This window comes from Phocoena sinus, chromosome 4 (assembly GCF_008692025.1).
Source record: "Phocoena sinus isolate mPhoSin1 chromosome 4, mPhoSin1.pri, whole genome shotgun sequence".
NCBI lineage: Eukaryota > Metazoa > Chordata > Mammalia > Artiodactyla > Phocoenidae > Phocoena > Phocoena sinus.
The window spans coordinates 110,581,295-110,600,040 of record NC_045766.1 but is presented as its reverse complement, the minus strand read 5'-3'; the positions used below and the strand labels follow the sequence as shown (position 1 = coordinate 110,600,040).

Here is an 18,746-nt window from a genome sequence, read left to right as displayed (position 1 = left end):
GAAGAACAATCTTATTTTCCCAGCAAGCCTCTCTAATGAAATAAACATTTGAACCAACAGTAATAATTAATATCTCTACTTTCTGAGGCAGTTTTAGAGCAATAAACCAAAGAGAGAAAAAAAATCTTGTTTCTGGTGTAAAAGGCTTAGAGGCAAATGACCAGAGAGCAGCAGACCTTGCTTAGATGGATAAAGACTGGGGTCCTGCAGTGGGTCTCATCTTATTGCTTTAACCATTTCTTTGGAACTTCAGTAGGACGTCAGCCCAGCTGAACAGTAGTTTAGGGAGAATCATTTACACCACACCCAATAACCCCACTGACAACCACACAGACCCCAAAAGAAGAAATGCAGGGACTTATACAGATATCCTACTCTAAGATCAAGACGGGAAGAATTAAGGACACATAGGTTCAGTTGCTTCTGTTTTCCTCTCAACATCCAGATTACTAGTAGACCCTTTTCCTATGTGTAAAGGGTGTGATGTATTCAACTTGAACAAATGTGAGTGGGCTAGAGAAAAATGTGGATAAATTGCATCAGAAACATTCTTCACTAGGTTAAGATGAACTTCTCTAAAGTGACTCTTCTCCCAGGTTATAATCGTCGGCAAGGATTTGAAGGTTCTTGTGTGAAAATTAACCTGTCAGAAAGAACACTTCTGGTACTGAGCGGGGTATTTAAATCATGTCGGGAAAGGGACAGGTGAGTCCCTCAGCTAGCCCCCAGTGATCCCAGCACAGTCTGGATTTGTCTTTGGTCCAACTTTCATTTTTGCATTTCCTTCCCATCAGTGGATCTCTATGTTCTATCTCCACAAGTTAATCACTTTGTGAGATTTTTTTTAAAAAACCACTAGTGTCACAGCCTCACGATCGCTGACTCTGGCGTGAAAGGTTGATGAGGCTCAGGGTTCAGTATTTTAAAGATCCCCAGGTAACTGCAGCAGTACTTCCTTCTTAGCCCCATGCTGTACTCATGTTCTCATTAAATGCCAGTCAAAATTGGTTATCAGTGTGCTGTGAATCAAATCAGGGCCATTACTTTTAAGTCTATGCCATTTAAAATAGATTCTATTTGTGTCTCTGAGCATTTTAACAGGGCTTCAAGCCATTTACAGCTGCTCATATTGAGAATTTTGCAGTTTTTCACAGCTCAGTTTTACAGACTTCTCCTAGCTCTGTCACATTCAGTAAACTTGCCTCAACAAGCTAAGAGAAAATGCCAAAAACCAGCACTCCTACTGCTCGGCAGTCCTCTTATAACTGCTTCAATTCCAGCACTTAGCAGGAAGACATTTAAATTTTTATTGTATTCCTATCTATCAGAAAAAAGAAGAATTTACAAGTTTGACACTAAACAATCACAGATGGAAGATGTGAAGTAGGATCACACATTTTACACTGAAGTATAATGTAGCTATCACTAAATGCAGACCAACACAAAATCCATCCAACTTTCCCTGTGGCTTTAGGGAGAATGTAACATATTCATTAAAGAATGTCCCACAGAATTTCAAATGTCAAAATACAATATAATCATATTGAGAAAATCCTTCAAATTTAGTAATGGAAATTTCATAATACTGCTGAGAGAGAAAATTGCCAGTTTGTAATTATGCCTCTTTCTCCGCAGGTACCACTCATTACAGAAACTAGGAAAACATCATGGTAATGAGATTCCTAAAGAAGAAAGTAATAAAAACAGATGTACGCACACCAGACGACCACACTGTTAATAAAAGACAGTTTACTCCATTGTCATGATTTTAGTTTGTTTATAAATAGAGAAAACAATATAAGAAAAGTAGAAAAGCCTTCTCATTTAAATTCTATCTGTTGATAAAAATCTATTTGAGAAAGCTTCTCAATACCAACCAGGAAAACTCCAGAAGCAGCCCCATTCCTGTTTGCCTTGTTTGCTATGGGAAGTCCAAGTCCAGCCTCCTGGTCCTTCATTGGCCCTTCACTGACAGTTGGACTCACAACATACCCATCATCTGTCCCAACTTCCCTTCCTTGTACCGTGCCCTCTATGATTTCTGTTCTAGAACCAGAGAACTTTCCTATATCTTTTACATCCTCTTGGAATTCTCTCTTTACTTCCTAGCCTTAAGGAATCTTTAAAAAATTCCAAAGCCCAGGCTATAGCAAAGGCCAATTCAATCACAATTTCTAGTATTTTTTGAAACTCTCCAAGTCATTCCAGTGTGCAATTTTGAGAATCAGTGATTTATGGGTTCTCTATTACATCAGCTATTTCCTAATACTTTCAAAATCCTTCCCCCTTTTGACAGATGCCTGACAAAATTCCAACCCTTGATCAACCATGGACTACTAGGAAAAAAAAAAATGGCACACAACAAAGAGGTTGATTTGGCTTATAATCTTGATTACAAATCTCAAATGAGCATTCAGTATTACCTAGATATTCTACTACAGTTCTCTAGTATTTTCACGCCTGAAGATGTCCATTTCATACTTCTACTTTTTTCTCAAAAGTCTCTTACTCCTTCCACTCTCAAATGATAACCTCACTGATAATATAAAAGTTATCAAGCATGAACTTCTTTGCCTTCACACAACTCTACTTACATCCAGAAATTGACATGAAAACTATTGGTTTAACTGAATGAATGAATAAATAAATGAGGGAACAAATCAATGAGTTCCAATGATTCCAGATTACTTCTGACATTTCAGTTTTATGTAGTAACAGCTGATGTCATGGGGAATATGTATTTTATGACTGCAACATGAGTTTTCAGTTTTCTGGACTACCATGCCATATTATAGTAGTGAAACATTGTTAGTTTTGTTGATTTTAACCCTTCTAGTTCAGTACTTTTTAAATGAGAAATTGGAATCACTTACGTTTTGACATAAACCCAGAGTGTTACATGCAGCATTAAAATTTCTAATGGAATGAAGGTGTACTCATTTAGAAAATGGTATTCTATAACATAGAGTCCCCAGGAGGAAAAAGAAAATGGTAACCGGGAAAGCAAAGCTTCTGTTGCAAGAATGATTCTTACTTTAGTTCACAGACTTTCTGAACAAGTGGAACATGAACATGACAGTATTGAAAGTGATTCAGATCACTCTGCATCTGAATCTCTGTCTATATATGATGAAACTCAAGAAAATGAAGTCAAGTTGCTTAAAAAGATTTTCTTCAAGTTATAAGACACTTGGTTACATGAAAATTAACATATTTGGAGTTAGCTGTCCAATGTAACCTTCTCCTACCATTGCCCAGCCTAGAATAGGATTACAAAGAGCTTTCTGAAGAGCCAGAAAATTTTTCACAGAAACTGACTTGGAACTAACTCGATGATGACAACACTTTAATTCACGTTATTTTTGAAATTCAAATCTTAAAAATGATTAAATAATATTATTTAGTTTTTGACTTTGAGATTAAATTTTCATCATTTTGTTTGGATAGCTGATTCTTAAGATTATACATGTCTGCCAATATTTTAAATCAGCAAGATGTGTGCTTAATATTTAGATTTTAATTTATACTTTACTTGATATTTTAAAATATGTACATGTTTATATTTTAAATGAGTTAAATACTTAGGTTCTTCTCTTTTTCTAGAATTCTAAGCAGTCTTTAATAAAGAATACCATCAATGCATTATTTTGGTATTTCAGTTGACTCTTAAAAAATGACAAGGTTTATCCACTAGTAACTTATAGTTGGCCCTCCATATGCTTAGTGTCTCCACATCTGTAGATCCAACCAACCACTTAGTTTGTAGTACTGTAATACTAAATACTGAAAAATATTCATGTATGAGTGGACACTTGTGGTTCAAAATTGCATTGTTCAAGGGTCAACTGTACCTGGAATTAATACTGCAGCATCGTATTGGTGGTTTTTTTCCCAGTACACAATTACTGGACATAGTAGCCCATTTGCCTGCCTGGCCACACCTCTCTATAGCAGTTCCTGACAAGTCACATGACAAGGTCATGCAACTACTCCCTCTGCCTCAGTAAGCTGGGTTAGGAAAAGGTAGCACTTCCAAGATAACCAGAGAACCACCAGAAAATGGAGCAAAATATATCATTAACCACAGTTTCTTCTTCTTTGAATTGCTTTAGCAGTTTATCTACATACAAGTATAGGCATAGTGAGAAAGTACTGTGGGTTCAGTTCCAGACTACCTCAATAATGTGAATATTGCAATATAGTGAGTCACACAAATTGTTTGGTTTCTCAGTGCATATAAAAGTTACATTTACACTATACTATAGTCTATAGTAATAGCATTATTTCTAAAAACAATGTACATATCTTAATTTTAAAAATAGTGTATTGCTGAGCTTCCCCGGTGGCGCAGTGGTTGAGAGTCCACCTGCCGATGCAGGGGACACAGGTTCGTGCCCTGGTCCGGGAGGATCCCACATGCCACGGAGTGGCTAGGCCCGTGAGCCATGGCCGCTGGGCCTGCACGTCCGGAGCCCGTGCTCCACAATGGGAGAGGCCACAACAGTGAGAGGCCCACGTACCACAAAAAAAAAAAAAAAAAAAAGTAGTGTATTGCTAAAAAGTGCTAACCATCATCTGAACCTTTGGCAAGCTGCAGTAGTAACATTAAAGCAAATCAAAACCACAATGAGATATCACCAAACACCTGTCAGAATGGCTATCATCAAAAAGTCTACAAATAACAAATGTTGGAGAGGATGTGGAGAAAAGGGAACCTTAGTACACTGCTGGTGGGGATGTAAATTGGTGAAGCCACTATGGAAAACAGTATGGAGGTTCCTTCGAAAACTAAAAATAGAATTACCATACGATCCAGCAATTCCAATCCTGGGAATATATCTGAAGAAAATGAAAACACTAATTCGAAAAGATAACATGCACCCCAATGTTCATAGCAGCATTGCTTATAACAGCCAAGATATGGAAGCAACCTTAGTGTCCATCAACAGATGAATGGATGAAGAAGATGTGATACAAAAAATATATATATATACACAAAATGGAATATTAGTCAGACATAAAAAAGAATGAAATTCTGCCATTTGCAACAATGTGAATGGACCTAGAAGGTATTATGCTTAGTGAAATGTCAGACAGAGAAAGACAAATACTCTGTTATCACTTATATATGGAATCTAAAAAATGAAACCAACAAATGAATATAAAAAAACAGAAACAGACTCATAAATTAGTGGTTACCAGTGGGGAAATGGAAGGGGTGGGGCAAAATAAGGGTAGGAGATTAAGAGATATGTATTAAATAAATAAGCTACAAGGATATATTGTACAGCTCAGGGAAATATAGCCAATTTTGTAATAAGTTTAAATAGAGTATAATCTGTAAAAATATTGAATCACTATGTTATATACCTGAAACTAATATAATACTGTAAATCAGCTACACTTCAATTAAAAAAAGAGTGCTGATCACAGATCAATGAAAAAGTATGAAATGCTGTGAGAATTATGAAAATGGGCTAGATACAGGAAGTGAGCAAAGGCTGTTGTAAAAATTGTGCCCATAGACTTGCTCAACGCAAGGTTGCCACAGACCTTCAATTTGTAAAAAACACAATATCTGTGAAGTACAATAAAGTGAAGCGCAGTGAAACAAGGTATGCCTGCAACATATATTCGCTGAGGTCATCCTATGTGTAAAGCAGATGTTTTTCATTCTATATTTATTTTTAACCAACAATTAAACATTAAATAACCACTGATTATAAAAATAGCATAGACATATCCACATAGATTATCAATAATCACATGTCTTATTTTTCTAATCTGTCTCCTTTTAGTTATATTACAAATAGATAAAAAAATAAACCATAAAGCTATTAAACCATCAGTCAATACCAGGCCTTTCTTACTGAAGAGTTCATGATGTTTTAAAGTGATTGAAAATCACATTTTTTCATTAAACTTGCCAATCAATGAATGATCTCTAAATTGATTTCTTTGGGCCCCAGTTTTTTCATTTATTTGAAATTTAATATTCCCAACTGACTTTAATCTCACTCCACTGCTTCAGTCCTACTCCTTCTTAGACTTTCCCTGAGTTTGTCATATGGCTTTCTTGTGCCTTTCTATTTTTCTATGTTTGCCTGGCTGAAGCAGCTCATAAATTCCACCAACAACCTAATCTCTTAACCCAGTTTCCTACATATTTACATGACATTCTCTGCTTATCTCTATCACTGTATCTAGTGAATGTACTAGGACAGAGATACTTGTCTGCTTACTTGTCTGGATCCCCTTTTGGGTTTTGAGACCTTGAGGGCAAGAACTCTTTTTCACCCAGGAATATCCACCACTTAGCAATACCTGGTACATAGTAGATACATATAAATGTCTGAAGCATGAAGGAATGTTATAAATTGTGTTAAAACACATTCTAGAATGTGTTATAAATATATTGTGTATAGTTTAAATTGATATATATGTCAAATTCACTAACTTTTTAAAATGAAGTTGCTTTATATCAATCTACATCTCTCTCTCGCTCCCTCCCTTCCTCCCTCTTTCTGTGTAAAATAAATCTCGGCACAGGTATTCCAGAAAAATATATTGTTTTTTTTTTTTTTTTGGTCCACGGGCCTCTCACTGTTGTGGCCTCCCCCGTTGTGGAGCACAGGCTCCAGACGCGCAGGCTCCGCGGCCATGGCTCACGGGTCCAGCCGCTCCGCGGCATGTGGGATCTTCCCGGACCGGGGCACCAACCCGTGTCCCCTGCATCGGCAGGCGGACTCTCAACCACTGTGCCACCAGGGAAGCCCTATATTAAGTTTTATACAATGCTCACACACACTCATACACAGATACCATATAATATATAATAAATGTTAACTGATTAATATCATATTGGCTTATCCTAGAAATGAGAATCAAGGCAAACATCACACCTCTTCATACATGAAAGTTAAGATGTTTTAGCAGCAGCATTCAGCAGACATCACTATGAATTAAAAAAAAAAGTAATCTTAACTCTTAGTGAGATTTACTATAGAAATGGCTTAACTTCTGTATAATTAACCACATAATACCACCTAGGAAAATGTCATTTGATTTTTAACAAAGAATTACTGCCTTTACTGATGTTTTCAAGAGGAAATGAGTTAAATATTTTAAGAAACTTTTACATTAAACAATATACCATCAGATAAGATTCTAAAGAAACACTCTTGGATGGAATTGAAACATCAGCGTTCAGGACCCATATATTCAATGGAATAGCTAGTAATATTAAAAATAGTATTAGTAAGTTTAACTTCAAGTGAAATTAAATTTAAAGAAACATTAAATATGAGTTATGTGCCTGGCAATATTCTAAGTCTTGTGTACGTATTAAATCATTTCACCCTGAAAACAATCCTCTGAGGCAGGCACTACTCCATTCTACCACTGAGCAAACAAAGGTACAGAGTAATGATGCCCCTTACCCAGCTCACACAGCTAAGCTTGTATTCCCATCGAGATCACTTTCTTAACCACTATGCTCTACCTTTTCTCTAAAAGATATTTATTAACCATATTTTGGTAGCTAATCTATACACTGATCTAATAATAATTTTCATTTCTAATTTTTTCACATTGTAAATAGAATAAAAAGACAATCAGCTGCTGTCATTTTCTAGTTGTACAATATTAGGTGTGTCCCTTTTCCTCTCTGAGTTGTAGCTTTAGTAAAATGGGACTTGGAACATCTACCTAGATACCTGAATATTCTTCTTTCACCCCATGTTTCTTTGCAAGCCAGACAGTATTAAAAAAAAAAACTTTTATGAAGATTGAGTTAGATGAGGCATATGAAAATGTTTTAGAAAATATAGTATGCTATGTCAAATATAAATTTACTTTTGTTAATATTTATTATAACTCTTATGATCAATGATATAAAAATATAAAAGTAATTTAACTATCCCTGCTCCCCTCTTCTATATTTGATTCTTTCATATGATGATATGGTAGAAGAATAGGAAATATAAACCTATTTATTCATAATCAATTAAAATAACCTAGCAAATTAAAAATTTAAAAAACCTTGCAAATATTCCCCTGGCTTTAAGCAGAGTGGAAGAACTTTTTTAAACTCAAAATTATGAGTATATAAGACAAAAACAAATAAAATAAAACAAATAGCCAAACTGGCATCATTGTGAGAGAATTCATATTGATCTTAATTATTTTTGATAAACAGAACACATATCTAAATGCCTGATGAATTTAGGTAAATAGATTTAAATGAAAAACTACAAAAGTATGTTGTTTTCTTACTTCTTTTAAATCATTCTTTCTCTACTAGAGGGAAATAAAAATAAAATTCCAAAAGCTAGTAAGTTTTAAAATGCCTAAAACATGAGTAAACGACCAGATTGCTCCTTAGTCTTGAATTTCTTAAATTGATCTTTTTAAAAATTAATTTCTTACATGCCACTTGAAAAAAGAATAACTTTCCTTAAAACTACAACTGGGGCTTCCCTGGTGGTGCAGTGGTTGAGAGTCTGTCTGCCGATGCAGGGGACATGGGTTCGTGCCCCGGTCCGGGAAGATCCCACATGCCGCGGAGCAGCTGGGCCCGTGAGCCATGGCCGCTGAGCCTGCGCGTCCGGAGCCTGTGCTCCGCAACGGGAGAGGCCACACCAGTGAGAGGCCCTCGTACCGCACACAAAACAAAACAAAACAAAAGAAAACTACAACTGGTGATTGCAGCTAATGAACTACTGCTAAAAATAATTACAAAGTAATTATATATATGCATATATGTATATATATAAATACATAAAATATCCTTTTTTGTAAAAATGTGCAAGTCTTGTGATGTGCTAGATACTGTGCTAATTGCTACTAGTTCATGAAGATATAATAGTGAATAAGATACAGATGACCCCTATTTTCATTCAGTTTTAAATATATCAAGGCAGCTATATATTTAATAGTTTTTGAAAATGTAATTTTGTTATGTGCCACAAAAGGTAGGTATAGGGTAATATAAAAATGTATAATAGGTAAAACTAGTGAAGTTTGAGGCTTTAGAAAAGACTGCCCTAAGGAAAAAAGATTTGCAAATGAAGGATTTTGTCGGGTATGGCAGGGGGTATCTGAGTAGAGTGATTTCAGAGGGGAGAACAGAAAAATATACAGAATTCATAGTGGAAGGAAGTTGGTACATTCATTGAACTGAAAGAAGGCTTGCTTGACTGGAGCAGAGCCATCAACGGGAAGACCCATGGGAGACCATTCATGCAAGGCCTAGAGGTCAGCTGGAGGACACTGCAGCCATTGAAGCCATTCAGCAGGACAGTGCCATGATCAGAAAGTGGAAAAAAATATTTAAAGTCATGATAGCTTACAGGGAAATATTAAATTTCATAAAACAACATCAATAATCAGAAATTATAGAGACTTTGGAGATTACTGGTTTCAAAGTTAGTAGAGAAATGCTAGCTTTAGATAAGACATTGAGACAGAAGGATTTTTAAAAAGTGCTATATTGAAGTTAAACATTATAAGCCTTTTGAAGGACAAATGTAAGAAGAAAACTTCAAAAGATCTTTGAGTCCTGTATCAAAGAATAATTTCAAAATTATATTTGATACCACAAATATGGTCAATTTACAGACCTTATAGAGAGATGCTAGAAATAATTGTGTTTATTTAGCTGTGTTACTATTGAAAGTTCCATGGGAAGAGTTTCCAAAACAGAAGAGCATCTTAGCCATCCTCAGGTTGAATATATACAGTTAAGATTATATTAATATAAACATTTCACAAAATTTATGAAGTTACTGGAGATTTGTTAAGATCTTAGCTGTCCATGATCCATTTTTACCCTCAGGGAAAATATTGACTAAGACTCAATTCTCATTATGAACTTTCATCAGACCTTTTTTTTTTTTTGCGGTACGCGGGCCTCTCACTGTTGTGGTCTCTCCCACAGGCTCCAGAGCACAGGCTCCGGAGCACAGGCTCCGGACGCGCAGGCTCAGCGGCCATGGCTCATGGGCCCAGCCGCTCCGCGGCATGTGGGATCTTCCTGGACCGGGGCACAAACCCGTGTCCCCTGCATCGGCAGGCGGACTATCAATCACTGTTCCACCAGGGAAGCCCCATCAGACCTTTTTAAATCTGAAAGTTATCAATATTAAATTAACTAGGGCCATTAATTCTCTGTCATCTGCAGATAGTTTTATTTTACTCTGATGCTCTGTTGCATGCTACGGGCTAGAATTGTCTTCACCAAAGGACAGTCTCAGGAAAAGGACTCTATCAGGTACTTCAAACTACTGACACTCTCAACTCTTCGCTATAGGCTTCTGAGCTGATATTGTTTACACAACTTCCAGACTAAAGCAGTAAGCTAAGTCAGGATTACTAGAATTCTCGGATGCCGTGGGCTTCAAGAATTAATGACAGGACTAACAGCATGAAATCAGAGGTCTTCTTTGATTTTATTTCTCTAACAGGAAAGTTGTTTCAGTTTCCACATATATAAGGAAACTCTTTCATTTTCTTTTTAATCTATCTATATACACTGCAACAATTTAATAAACCCTGCTTTTGTAAATGAAATAAAACATTAAAAAATCTCTCATTTTACATGGTGACATAGTTGTTTACCTAAGTTCATTGACTCCACCTTTTCATCAAGATATAATTGAATAAACTGTGCGACTAAGGCCTTACTGGAAAAGCCATACTCATGAATGATGTTCATTGTGTGAAAGAGGACTAGTTGCCTTTTAGGAACTGAGGCCGGTTTTACTTATGAATACAATGCCTGCAAAGTCCACCCAGGAAGCCCAGCCTGGTGCCTGAAAGACAAAGTGCCGTCTCACAGGTCATAAGGGCCACTTCCTGACAGGTTGGGAATATTAACAAATTCTGGTGATCCTGAGAGGAGAGGGATGCACTGAAAGGTACAGGTTGTATGGGTGAAATATGGTGTATGGTTTATTGGGTCTGGCTTCCTAATCTCAAGTTAGCAAACAATAGAGGCTTTTAAAAGTCCTGTTGTGGCCTCTTCCGTTGCGGAGCACAGGCTCCGGACGCGCAGGCTCAGCGGCCATGGCTCACGGGCCCAGCCGCTCCGCGGCATGTGGGATCTTCCCAGACTGGGGCACGAACCCCTGTCCCCTGCATCGGCAGGCGGACTCTCAACCACTGCGCCATCAGGGAAGCCCCAATCTGAGATTTTTTAATAAAAATTTCCAGATAGAAATGAATTAATCTGAAGCTCTACAGCTTTTATTGTAGAAAAATGTCAGTCTCCCATATGCATTTTCCAATCTTTCTAGCTCTCTCTAACCTAAAAACTGGTGAAATTTCCTAAAACTCAAATGGTCATGGTTGACCAAATAGAACTGAAAATGGTATTAGTTGATTTTTATGTTTTATCATTCAAGATCCTTCAGACAACAATGACCTTTGAATATTCATATTTTCCTATTTTTTAAAATAAATACATTTTTTTGTCCATCACAGCATCTTGGGCGTTGGCTTCCACATTTATAATACAAGTATACTGGCATACAATTACCTCAAAGAAGACCAATAATATTAGCTCAATATGCTATGACATGACAATTATATCCTTCTTATGTTCAATGTATTACAAACACTATAATAATAAACTCAATGATTAAATTCAGAATAATAATTCTGTTTAAAAAAAGTTCACCCCACTTATTGACAACAATATTAAATAAAATACCAGCCATTAGATTACTTTTGCATCATGTATTAGTATAACAATAATCTTAAAGCAATTTAATTTTTACAGTTTACACTGTAAAAATGACAGTGCTTTAAAGAAATAAAGTTATAATTTTCTATTTTAAACCTGAACAACCAAACCAAAATATTCTGCATAACTTATGTCATATATAATATTAGTTAACATTTTAAACACAGATTGGATATATGTTCAGCTCATACTTACCCATGAAATTGAGATAGCCTTCTCCGCCAAGTGCATGAGTAATGAGTCGAATCATTTTATGAAGCTGTATTCCACGATCAATAACTGGAGTAAACGGGGTTAGAACACTCATGTTGGTATACATTTCAGCATCCATCAACCAAAATGCCAGCGTCTTATCCCCAACGAGTGCCTATAAAAATAAAAGTCACTGAGATAAATGCAAATAATAGGTACTAAGCAGCTGTGATTTATACTAGAATAACATGCAATTATACAGAATGGAAACAATGCAGAAGAGGTGTGTGAATTAATATTAATATCATGTATTTTCCTACAGTCACTATGCTGAAGGTGAGCTGATGAAATACATGAGAGATCTCATGTACCTATGTGTCTTTCATTTTTAAAATAGCTTGGTGAAAAACTCATGATAAGCTACCTGAATATTTGTTATAATAAGCTGATGCTTCACATTTTTTGAAGTTAGAATAAACATGTATTTTAATGTTGAGAATACTAACAGATATTTTTTCTTTTTTTTAGGATTTGAACAATGAATTTTTTAATTGAATGAATTCTTTAAATTCTATAGTGCTTTACAATTTTCAAAAGTTTCACATACATGATTTCATATAATCCCATAATCTTACATTAAACTATTAGAATACTAATAGATTTTTAAAAATATCTTGTATATCATGATTTTATTGTTTTGAAAGAATGGAAGAGTTTCCTAAAAGTAATTTATATGTATATGCATTTATATTTATATAGATGTATTTATATATATATAATATGTATATAAATATATTACAATGGACCCTCTCCCCTTCAGCAGCAAATTGACAACTTTTTCTTAAAATGTAAAATTTGCTTTCTCATTATATTTGCCATCTAATCTAAAATTAGTTTGTTTTATATGAGAATATAATAGTTGACAAATGGGGCAGGTTAACTCAGAAACACCCTGAGCAGCAGAAGAGGCCTCTTAACGATCTGAATTATTTATGGTTAAAAACAGCTAACTAATACCAAGTGTTATTTATTGACAAAAAATTATATATAGTGAAACATAGAGACTAAACCATAATCTCTTCACCCTATTACTATATGATTATTTTCATTTTTAGAAAAATATTTTTACTTATAAACCTATTTTAATCTCTAAGCTATTTTCACATATATACATATTTATAATTTTTTATCAGGTTTAAAATTCAGTATACATTTGCTTTTATAGAAAAAACTAGGCAATTTGCATCTTTTTGTACATTCCCAACAATTTGTAATATAAGGCAGAATTATGTGGATCTTTAAAGTATGAAATAATTCTTGGTAAATCCATACTGTTTCTGTACATTTGCGGAGAAAAATTATGAAATTAACCTACCAGTTTCATCTTCAATTTGTTTATTCCACTCATTTATTTATTCTTTTATTCATTCATATAAAATACACATATATTGGAAGCTCAAAACATGCTATAACTGCTAGGAGTTTGTAATAGAAAGATATCATTTATGCATGCATTTTAATTTTCATATTGTTATGTATTTGGCAAGGGATTCCCCCAATCTTAAATTAATACTACTCATTTCTTATTTTGTTATGTATTGGTTCTGGTTTCTTCATAGGTATTTGTTTGATCTTGCTCCACAGCCAATTTAAGTTGAAAAGAAAGTGCTGCTCCAACTAGGAAGATGCAAAACTTAATATATGTCTACTTTATGAGTGAGCAAACATTCTGTACAGGCCAAACAGTACATAGTGTAGGCATTGTGGGCTCCTTCCTCAGTCTCAACTACTTAAATATACCATTATGGCTCAAAAGCAGCCATAGACAATAGGTGAGTGAATGAACATGGCTGTGTTCCAATTACCTTTACAAAAACAAGCAGCAGACAGAATCTGGCCCATGGGCCTTGGTAGCTGACCTCTGGTCTACTTATACTTTCTTAACAGTTCAAAGGAGACACCTGAAAAACTACTGTCTACCTTAAATTGTCAATTTCTGCTGAAATACTGAGGAGCTTATTGGTTTAACTTTAATTTTCTGAATACATATACTGCAAATAATTTCAGACAGTTTTACTGTCTTTTTAATGTATAAGGAGTTCATTTTATGTTGTTTATGCTGGTTCATAGGCTTTATATAACTGAATGGCCATTTCCTGCATTTATTTATGTTTATTGAGTGACTATGAGGAATAGCACAGTGCTAAAGCTGGAAATACAAAGGTATCAGAAGCAAATTTTCTGCTTAAAATGTGATGAGAAAGTGAAGAATGGGGAAACTATTTTTTCCCTATACACCTGGATGAAGGCTTCAAGGAGAGTATGTCTGAGCCAGGGCATTAGGTCTTCACACGAGCTTCCCAGGTGACGTAGGCATTTGCAGGTGTGTGGGGAAAAGTACAAGATTGGAGCAAGGTTGACCTACTCAGGAATGGGTGGAAATTTAACAGTATTGAAGAATAGAACTCTTGGAGGGTTGAGCAGAGAATAAACTTTGGCATGAGCCAGGATATGACAGGCTGTGAATGAGAAGATTTAACCAAAAGATCTGGGTTGACAAAATTAGCTTTGCCCTTTGGAAAATACCTCAGACTACATTACAGAGGATGGACTAAAATCAAGAGGGACAGAGGTCAGGGCGATCAATCAGCAAAAGATTTCAGTGACTGAGGGAAAAAATGATGAAAGCTTGTGAAAAGGCATAAAAGAAAACCTTTAGAAGGAAACCTAAAATGGAAATTAAAATTAACCTGGATTAGCACCAACATTCCTCTTGTGACAACAAAGGAAAACATGTAAGATAACACTTGAAACTGTCATTCACAATCATTTAATTACAGTTTGGCAGGGTAAAAGTGGTACTGCATTTTGAAGCTGGAATTTATGGATCTACAAAATAATTTTTAAATGTTTTTCAAGTATGAATAGTTGTCACATAAAATAGACAGATAACACATTACATTAACTGTATTAAACTATAGAAATTTGTACTGTGATATGTTTATAATTAGGTATGTTAATAAATACAGACAGAGACAGAATGGTTTATACACATATTAATTTACCTGATCATGGCTCTCTGCATAAGCAATGCACTTTTCAAGGTAGCGTCTGTTTGTGAGTGTATACACTATATTGCCCATATTCCAATCTTCATCTTTATATTCTTTAAGTAACTAAATAAAAGACAAAAAATAATTCCAATACACCATTATCATCCTTACTTTAAATCCCAGTCTGAGGGTATACATCATATCAATCCAAATTATTTAAGATGCAGATATAAGCACACCCACAGAGCAAAAATATCTTTGTCAAAACTTTTACTGAAATCACAGCTTTTATACAGACTATCCAAATGACAGTGGTGTTGCATGTGTGTGTGCATGTGTTTGTTTTTCTGCAGATGATTTGATCACTGCATTTTAGGATTTTTGTAACCTTTTTCCTCTGTAATAGCTGCTACCTCTTGATTAATGACCACAGTGAAGTGTTGTGCAGTATGTCTTTCCGGAACTTCCACAAGGTAGAGATATACTTGCTACATTTTTAGGTTTGAATGAAAAAAAAAAATTAGCATGAATAATGTCTTGTTCCATTCTTAAAAAAAAAATTAAAACAACTGTTATTTCAAAGTATAAAGCCTAATTATCATGAATAATTATCATCTTAACAGACCACACATTTTTGTTTCCACTTCAGCTGCTACTCAGTCTCCAGTGTGGCTTCTGTGCCACTAACACCTCTTCAGTGCAAATGACCTTGCCAAAATCTCAGACTATGATTGTCTCCTAGGTCAGTAATTGCTCTTTCTTAGGCAAATGCTTGCAGTACATGATGATAATGCTGACCCTACCCCTTCCATAAAATGCTTTCCTTCTTAGTCTACCAATTGTGAAACTCTTGACTTGTTTTGTTTTGCAACCACTCTAGACATCCTGTAAAATCCATTCCTCTGCCTATCCTATAAAAGCTGGTGCTGCTCAGAGTTAATAGCGTAAAAATAGCCTGTCCTTTTACTCAACGCATTCTTTCTAAGTGGGTTCATTTCTCTTGTCCAAAAGTGTCAATGGCATGCTGATAGAAGCAGAATTCTAAAATGGCCCCTATGATTCCGGCTCCCTCAGATTCACATCTTTGTATAATCCTTAACCTGGAGTGTGGGAGGGTCCTTTGAATACAATGGGTGTCCTTAGAAGAAACTGTGAGATAATAACAGTAATGTTTTAAGTTGCTAAATTTGTGGTAGTTTGTTATACAACAATAGAAAATTAATGAAGATTTTGGTACAAGAAATGGGGTTCCAGCCTGCCTGTATCTTCCTTTGCATGTTTTTTTTTTTTTTTTTGGCTCAGTGGAATTCAGAGGTGCTTAGCCATCCTGCATAATTGCATTGTGAATCACTGAGAACCAGAGGACAGGCTATATTAGGCAGACTAATGGTCACCCACAGGTGTTTACATCCTCATACCCAGAGTCTGTGAATATGTCACCTTACATGGCAAAAAGGACTTTAGAGATATGTTGAAGTTAAGGACATTGAAATGGGTAGATTATCCTGGATTATCTGGATGGGCCGAATGTAGTTGCAGGCATCTTTCTTAAAAGATGCCTGAATTGTCAGAGTAAGAGAGAGATTTGAAGATGCTACCCTGCTGGCTTTGAGGATGGGGGAAGGGACAATGGACTAAGGAATACAGGAATACAGGTCCATGCTTTTACAGGCTTTTAGAAGCTAGAAAAGTCAAGGAAACAGAGCCTCCAGAAGGAATGCATCCTTACTAATGCCTTGATTTTAGCTTAGTAAGACCCATTTCAGATTTGTGACTATATGACAGTAAGTTTGTGTTATTTTAAGACACTAAGTTTGTGGTACTTAGATACAGCAACAATTTGAAACTAATGTATAGACCTATACAAATATGCTCAATTAAGTTCAACTACTGTGTAAAAACAATTCAGTGGAAGTAGGTTCAATGGACTTTTCAACAAATCATGCTGAATGAGTTAGACATCTATAGGCAAAAGAAAACAGAAAAAAACCCTTACACGTTGACTGAACAAAAACTAACTCAAATGGACTATGGGTTTAAATATAAAAGTAAAACTATAAAATGTTTAATAGAAAACAGGCGAGTCAAAGAATTCTTAGGCTTGTCACGAAAAGAGATCTCTAAAAGGAAAAAAAAAAATAAATTGGCCTTCATCAAATTTAAAGGAAACAAAGAACTTCTTGTTCTGTGCAAGTCCACATGAAGAGGATGAAAAGACAAGCAAAGACTGGGATAAAATATTTGTCAACCACATAGCCCCCCACAAAAGAGTTGAATCTAGACTATATAAAGAACTCTCAAAACTCCACAGTAAATAAATGATCCGATTAGAAAATGGTCAGAAGACATGAACAGACATTTCACCAAAGAGGATATACAGAAGGCAAATTAGCACAGGAAAAGATGTTCATCATCATCAGTCATTAAGGAAAGACAAAGTAAACCCATAGTGAGGTACTTCTGCACACCTGTTAGAATGATTAAAATAAAAAATAGTACAATAGCAAATGCTATTGTTCAATGATGTACAGAAATTGGATCTCACCAAAGTGGCTGGTGGAAATGTAAAATAGTACAGCTACTCAGAAAAATACTTTGGCAGTTTTTTAACAAATTAACATCCAACCACTATAAGACCCAGTAATTGTACTTTGGGGCATTTATCCTAGAATAATGAAAATTTATGGTTATACAAAAATATGTACACAAATATTTATAGCAGCTTTCTTTACAAGAGCCAAAACCTAGAAACAATCTAGATGTCTTTTAATGGACAAATAATTAAACTATGATACATCCATGCCATGGAATACCATTTAACAATGAAAAGGAATACACTGAAGTAGAGTCACAGATATAGAAAACAAACTTCAAGTTACCAGGTGATAAGCAAGGGAGGGAGGGATAAATTGGGAAATTGGGATTGACATATACACACTACTATATATAAAATAGATAACTAATGAGAACCTACTGTATAGCAAATGGTACTCTACTCAGTACTCTGTAATGGCCTATATGGGAAATGAATCTAAGAAAAGAGTGGAATATGTATAACTGATTCACTTTGCTGTATACCTGAAACTAACACAACATTGTAAATCAACTATACTCCAATAAAAATTCTTTTTTAAAAGTTGAAAAGGAATAGACTACTGATACATGCAAGAACCTGGATGAAATCCCCAGAGAATTCGATTGAGTGAAAAATGGCAATTCCAAAAGGTTACATACCGTATAATTCCATTTATATAACATTCTTGAAATGAAAAAATTATAGAAATGGAGATCAGGTTAGTGGTGGTCAAAAGTTAAGGAGTAACTGTGGGAAGAGGGAAGTGCGTGTGGTTATAAAGGCAACATTTGGGAAACTTGTGGTAGTGGAAGTGTTCTACATCTTGACTATGTCCATATCACTATCCTGGTTGTGATATTGTACTATAGCTTTGCAAGATGTTACCATTGGGGAATACTGTTTAAGAATTCACCAGATCATACTGTATTATTTCTTACAACTGCATGGAAATCTACAATTATCTTAATATAAAAAGTGTAATTAAAAAAACTATATATAATGAAAAATACCAGATGCTCAATAACTATTTGGTAGAATTAATAAATGAATGAATTCAATTAAATACCTATATTACCTTTACATGAACACGTCAGTTATTAGATAATAAAAATGATCAAATAAAATGAAAGAAGAAACAGCAAATTTGGCATACTTTAGATAGGCAAATATTTGTTCAGTAAAT

The 18,746-nt window shown here is 35.1% G+C and overlaps 1 protein-coding gene across 1 annotated transcript in view; it reads right to left on the bottom strand.

Annotated features, from left to right (window-relative positions):
- The window catches only part of GBE1 (1,4-alpha-glucan branching enzyme 1), a 297,826-nt gene that overhangs the window by 62,923 nt on the left and 216,157 nt on the right, over positions 1-18,746 (bottom strand). Inside the window, exons 11-12 of the mRNA XM_032630067.1 lie at positions 15,001-15,111; positions 11,939-12,110 (exon numbers count right to left, since the gene is read on the bottom strand). Coding sequence (XP_032485958.1) covers positions 11,939-12,110; positions 15,001-15,111 — 283 coding nt within the window. The remainder of the gene's footprint in view (positions 1-11,938; positions 12,111-15,000; positions 15,112-18,746) is intronic.